Source organism: Condylura cristata, unplaced genomic scaffold (assembly GCF_000260355.1).
Source record: "Condylura cristata isolate star-nosed mole 26May11 unplaced genomic scaffold, ConCri1.0 scaffold00025, whole genome shotgun sequence".
NCBI classification, from domain to species: domain Eukaryota; kingdom Metazoa; phylum Chordata; class Mammalia; order Eulipotyphla; family Talpidae; genus Condylura; species Condylura cristata.
The window spans coordinates 13,788,799-13,795,170 of record NW_004567126.1 but is presented as its reverse complement, the minus strand read 5'-3'; the positions used below and the strand labels follow the sequence as shown (position 1 = coordinate 13,795,170).

Here is a 6,372-nt window from a genome sequence, read left to right as displayed (position 1 = left end):
CTCTTAAAGCTTGAGATTTGCTTTTTTAAACAAACATTAGGGGTGATAATAGGTGATGGTTAATAAGGTCATGATTGAGCAGTCAGAACAGGACCTGGTAATATTCAAATTCTAACTCTGTGCTCTTAACTACTTTTCCTAATCTTACCATATTTCTCTAGAATGTTAATAATTTATATTGTCTCAAATCCAGGGGGACAACAGATTCACGGAATGCGGGCGACTGTTGCCACAGTTGTCACCTAAATGGTTGTTCTTCACTAGTAGCTTTGGAAGGAGTTCAGAGTAACTGAAGTGATTCTTTCAACTGCTTATCAGTTGCTGCAAAATGAAACTGCCCAGAAACTTTGTGGCTTGAAATGACATTTTATTTACCTGTGATAACATGAACTAGCAATTATGCTGGGGAATTTCTCAACTGGGCATTTCTTTTGCTGTTTTGCTGGTCACCCAGCTGTCTGTGGTCAGACTCGGGCTGAGTGGTGTAAGATAGTCTTGCTTTCATGTGTGCGGGTGTGGTCAGGGTATACACTGGGCCTTACCTCTCCAGCCAGCCAGTCCAGGCTTGTTCAACTGAGCTGGGTTCTACAAACAGTAAAAGAGAAGTAAGAGTCTGCCAACATTATTCAAGCTTCTGTTAATGTCAGATTTGTTCATGCCCTGTTAGCTACAAGAGTAAGAGTGAAAGCCATTTGCCCAAGTTTGGAGTAAGCGTGAAAAGGGGCAATACAAGGTGGCTTGCTACCTTAAGGATCATTCCTGGACCAGTCCTCTTTAGCTGTCATTTGTGAGAAAAGCCCCTACTGTTTGTACAAATGATGACAAATAAATCCTAATATTTGATGATGATAATGATTTTTTAAAGATGCATTATTTATGAATATAGAATGGGGTACAGGCCAGATGTGCGAGGTGTGAAAGGATTCACCAGAGACAGAGTGGAGAGCAAAACAGGCAGATTGACGAAGTACACTGCTGAGGGGAGCAGCGGGTGAGACAGGAGAGGTCTCCTGTGCCGTGTGGGTCACCTCCATGGCTGAGTATCAAACTCTTGGTAAATTGGCTGTGGCTATCTTCACAGTGCTATGCTTTAACCCATTGCATCAACAATGAGGGCCCTGCTTAGTATTTTCAAAGAGAAAGCACCAGGCTTGCTTTCGTCAGCCCTAACAGTCATACCTGCAGTGGAAACTGAGGCCACGTCAGATTTTGCATTCTTGCCCTGCGATGTCATGACGTCATGTCATGATTATGTCAGAAGCCTCGTCCTCATAACAGCCTCTTGCCTATTGGGGCCTTTAAGCATGTGCTCAGCCCTGCCAACCTGGCTGAGCTGTATTTATGTTGTGCAGGTCCTAGAGTGGGCTCAGGAGAAGCGGAAGCTGAGCGTGTTACACATCCATGGGGTCTATACCAACCCCAGTGGCATTGTCCTTCATCCAGCTGGGTATCAGAATGTGCTCAGGAACACTGAAGTAATGGTGAGTGGTGCTGACCTGCTGGCTTGGGAAAGCCCTCCGGGAAGTCTAAGTATCCAGTTTGTCTTTAAGGAATAACAAACATATCCTTTCAGTAACTAAAAATTCCAAGGCCAAGCATTCTTTCCTGTGTTCCTACGCTTGTTGGTGTGCTTGGCACTGTAGGAAATGTAGACCATCTCCTTAGGTATCAAACTGCAGGGTTTTCTTTGTGCCTGATTGACAGCCAGCAGATGGCACCTCAATGCTGGCACTATCCTCACATGCACAGGCTGCATTTTACTCTTTACCATTTGGTTTATTATAGTTCAGCTTCCTACTGATTCATTCCTACTAAAGGCATTCTAAGGAAATTGTGTAAATGGTGGTAGCTTTAGGTTGAATTACCACACCTCCTCGTTCTTATGGCTCACTGCAAAAAATTCAGCTACAGTGATAAAATGGAGATTTTCTTTGTGAAAAACTTACCGATCTTTTGGGGTGCAAGTTTATACTTGTCCACTCATGTATGTTCAAACCAGTATACTCCTGGCCAGTGTGACAAGTGGGGAAAATTCACTGGTCCCCAATTCTGAGAATACTGGCTATTTCCAGGACTGTGTCACTGAAATGTTAGTATCTTTACATGATGTGGCAAAAAAAAAAAAAAAAAAACCTGAGAAAGTGTGGTATTTCTAAAGCATCAGAGACTTTTTTCCCACCTGTTTTTTCCTTGACATCTATTGTAACTATATTGATCACTGATACTGAGTCATCCCGGGAGCAAAATCATTTCTAATGCTTTGTATGTATGTGTGTGTGTCTCCGTGTATGTATACACATTTTCAAGTTCTGAGTATCAGACTTTATTTAGGCAAATTTGATGATGGAATTGTCTTCTTTGATGAGCCACAGATCAGGTCATAGGCTTTAGAAAAGAAAAAAAGGCACACATGCTCCAGAAAATGAAAAGAATAAGATACATTGCAGACCGACTCATTCATTGCCCTCTGGCCTCTGGGCACATAGAGCTAAGGTATACACTACCAGAGCAGTAGCCTGCTTGCTGCATAGGAGTGAAAGCTTTGTCAGGCAAAGGCACAATCAAGGCACTTACACCGGCTTCCGTAATGAACAAGATCATGCTCCTTCTTGGGCTGTGTGTGCCCCTGAAGCCTGGCTAACTGGCCATCACTTAGGTGAGCCTCAGGTTCCACTTCGGCCTGCTGCCTTGTTTGTTTAGGTATGCCTGTGTGTGTTCGTGGTGTCATTAATGCGCTGTTTCTTTTCCTGCAAGAGAGAGATACAGAAACTGTACGAAAACAAGTCATTTCTTTTCCTGGGTTGTGGCTGGACTGTGGATGACACCACTTTCCAAGCCCTCTTTCTGGAGGCTGTCAAGCATAAATCTGACTTAGAACATTTCATGCTGGTTCGGAGAGGAGATGTAGATGAATTTAAGAAGCTTCGAGAAAACATGCTGGACAAAGGAATTAAAGTCATCTCTTATGGAAATGAATATGCTGACCTTCCAGAATATTTCAAGCGGCTGACGTGTGAGATCTCCACGAGGGGTAGATCAGGTAAGATGCATTTTGAAACTGATAGGGATCAAAGAGCAGCAGATCTTCAGCTTTCTGTGTATTTGTGATTGTCAGAACTGTTGCCAAGATGAAGACTCCATGTCATCTCACTCCAGTGGTGGAGGGACATCATAATTACTCCAGGTTAGATTAACACCTCATTTGGATAAATGGGAAATGAAAAAGATATACTGAAGCAGTTTAATGGAGAAGTGGGTAGAATGAAAAAATACCCAGCCTCACCTGATCACCATTGACTTACAATTAGAATTTAGTTTTTAAGTAGCTCAATTTTGGCTAAAACTATGAGGCAAAAAAAATCTATCAAGTTGACAGGATGGTAATGTTGGAACAGCTTTTCTGGAGATGGCATCTTTGGAAAGTTTTAAATAATGACAGAATATTGGAAACAGTCAACAATGTCCTAGGGAATAGGGAATCCTATATGTAGCCAGTTTTTCCACATTGATGAAATATGAAGTCATAAAAGGGAAAATGTTTTTTCTTATATTTGGAGACAGTTTTAGTGATAGTAACATCAGAGGTTAGCAGTGCCACTCATTTGGCATTTACTTCTAGACATTAGAGTGAAATGAGGACAAGATTCACTTTATTAATGACTCCAGGCAAGTTCCCAGTAACTTTATAAAAAGCAGAAGTTTCTGGTATCAGCTAAATTGACGAATGTTTTTCAAACCCATTCATTGACTAAAGCCAGAGCCAGGATGTGGTTGTTCTGACTCTAGTCCTGCTCCAAAGAAACATTGCTCGTTTATAAATAGAATTATGTTCTTGAAGATTACATGTATTTTCCTTGTCATTCTGAATGCATCTTAGGGGAAATCTATATATATATGTATGTGTGTGTGTGCATATATATATATATGTATGTATGTATGTATGTGTATATATATGAGTGTGCGTATATTAAGAACTTTTCCCGGAGTCTATAATCACTCCCAGATTTCTTTTCTGAAATCAGATTGCTTCAACTGGGATTCTTCTGTAATTAAATGTCCACATTTCTTATTACCCATGGCTATATAGATTGATGGAATAAAACTGTAAAAAGTATCACCACAAGGGAATTCTGAAAACTTGTCTACCCTCATTCCCAGAGTCTTTAAGAAGACCCCAGGATTACAAACATTTCAGTTTGTCTCCTAGGAAAGCTGTATGTTCTTGGGGGTGTTTTCTGCTGTCTCACAATGTCCAGATTTTCTGTCCTACTTAGGCCTTTCTGTATTTTTCCACTGGGCATTTGTTTCATTAAACCAGTGGCACATAACCAAACTCTGCATATTTTCTTCGATCTATACTCTGAGATCTTCTACCCTGGGAAGTTGATAAATTGAAAACAACAAAATCCCTCTGGACAGCTGTTCCTGCTACACAAAATCATCACAAGTATTGTAGAGCAATTCCTTTTCTTTTATTGGCCATGTAGATTTCTCACTAGTGTGGCTTTCCCCAAAGGTATCGCTCATCAGGGTAATCTGAATTTTAAAAATCTGGATTTTCAGTATGGCTAGGGCTTTATTATAGTAGTCAGCTACTTTGTAATTTGAAGTCTAGCAGAACAGCCTTGTATTAAAAAAACATTTCATTTTGAGACAAGGCCAACTTCCATCCTGGGTGAGTCTGTAGATACATTGCTAAAAGGTGAGATCTTTCACTGCTGCGGTTTTTTAATACAGTGCTTTTTGTGCACCTGTCACCATTATCTGCCCACTCTTGTCCAGAATTTTCTGCAGTGATAGAAATATTCTGTAGTCGTCACTGTTCAGTATTGTAGCCACAGCCACCTGTGGCTACTGAGCACTTGAAACATGGCTAGTGATTGAGGATCAGTTCTTAACTTAAAATGAGATTGGCTCATGGCTGGTGGCACCGTACCAGAGAACACAGACCTTACCTATTTTATGCACGAGGTGCTTTTTACTTTTCTTAGATGGATTTGTTCACTTGCATGCAGCTCTCCACCCTGGTCAGGCTGGTTTTTTTCACCTAAACTTGGCTTTCCAGACTAGCGAGGAGCAGTAGATCCTTTCCCCAAGTAGAGTGTCTACCCAGCAAGCTGGGTGAACCCGGAGACCTTCCTGCTTCCGTTCTTCAGTAACAGCAACCTGCAGACAAATCCAGTTTTTTTCTCCCGCTGCCCTGTTCTAGAATATGCTCGTTTCTAGTGTCATCCTTCTTAGTGAGACTGAGTACTTTCATCTCATTTTGCTGACTGGATTTCTTTTTATTATTAATAGTTTTCACTTTGCAGTCCAAGGTCTGACACTGACATGCATTCTGTTTAGCAGGGATGGTGAGGGAAGGTCAGCTGAACGGCTCCTCTGCAGCACACAGTGAAAGAAGAGGTACACGATTTCCTATTCTATTTGTCAGTTTGGCAGCAGAAAGGGTTTCCCTAGGACTTGATTAAGACCTTAATTTGTCCCTCCTAACAGTTCACGATTCTCTATTTTGTTACCAAGTCTATTATAAGATATCCAATACTACTTCAGTGTGGCTTTTGAAGGATTAAAGCTTGACTTAAGTTGTAGCTGTAGCCGTATAAGCCTGTTTTATGCAACTTCATTTTATTCTCTCCCTTTTCTCTCTCCACAGACTGTAGTACATGAGGGATAGAGAAATCGTCACCATTAGACCTGGCTGTAAGGCCCTACTGTGGGCAGTGTTTAACAAGTAAACTTACAAAGAACCCAACACAGCTCCTAGGAAGTGCGAAACCCGAAGGTTGAAAGGTGGGGGTTGGTTGGGGGGAAATGTTCCAGATCTTCATGCCAGCCGGTTGATAATTCTGCGGCTTGTTCAAGAATCCCAGAGACACCAAGGGACCCACGTGCCGCCCCCCACCCCACCCCAGGCTGGACACGCCTGTGTCCACACGGCAGACCAGTGCGATGCCTCCACTGACAGCGGCTGCGGCTCTGCATGGAGGACTAGGCTTTGGGGGGCTGTGGGGCTCCAGACCCTGGTGGCTGTTTTGTACTCTTACCTGGTTCTTCAATTAAGCTTAACGGCTTTTTTAAAACATGACTTGAAGCTCTAGTTTTCTAGATCTTTTACAGTGTACAGTATTTTACATAACTTGAGTTGTATTAAAGCTTGTTCATTTACTTCCGGTGCTCTACTTTTAGATATTTTAGTAGAAAACACCTAAGCTACCCAGGCACTAACAAGCCTAACTTTTGGAATTCAATTTAAATTTCCTAAGTTTGTCTTTCACCTTGATGACCTCATTTTCAGGACAGTCCTTCATATATTTGCCTGATTCCTCTTTGTTTTCCTTTGTGGTCATAAGTCCTAGAATTATAGAGTGT

General features: G+C 41.7%; 1 protein-coding gene across 2 annotated transcripts in view; it reads left to right on the top strand.

Moving 5' to 3' along the window:
• The window catches only part of FAM118B (family with sequence similarity 118, member B), a 35,809-nt gene extending 29,468 nt beyond the window's left edge, over nucleotides 1–6,341 (top strand). Inside the window, exons 5-8 of one of the 2 annotated variants that reach the window (XM_012729711.1) lie at nucleotides 1,353–1,481; nucleotides 2,755–3,040; nucleotides 5,350–5,406; nucleotides 5,657–6,341. In XM_012729711.1, coding sequence (XP_012585165.1) covers nucleotides 1,353–1,481; nucleotides 2,755–3,040; nucleotides 5,350–5,406; nucleotides 5,657–5,670 — 486 coding nt within the window. In that variant the 3' untranslated portion in view covers nucleotides 5,671–6,341. Of the gene's footprint in view, nucleotides 1–1,352; nucleotides 1,482–2,754; nucleotides 3,041–5,346; nucleotides 5,407–5,656 lie in introns of both variants that reach the window. The other variant, XM_012729710.1, reaches the window with a different exon arrangement.
• The last annotated feature ends 31 nt before the right edge of the window (nucleotides 6,342–6,372 follow it).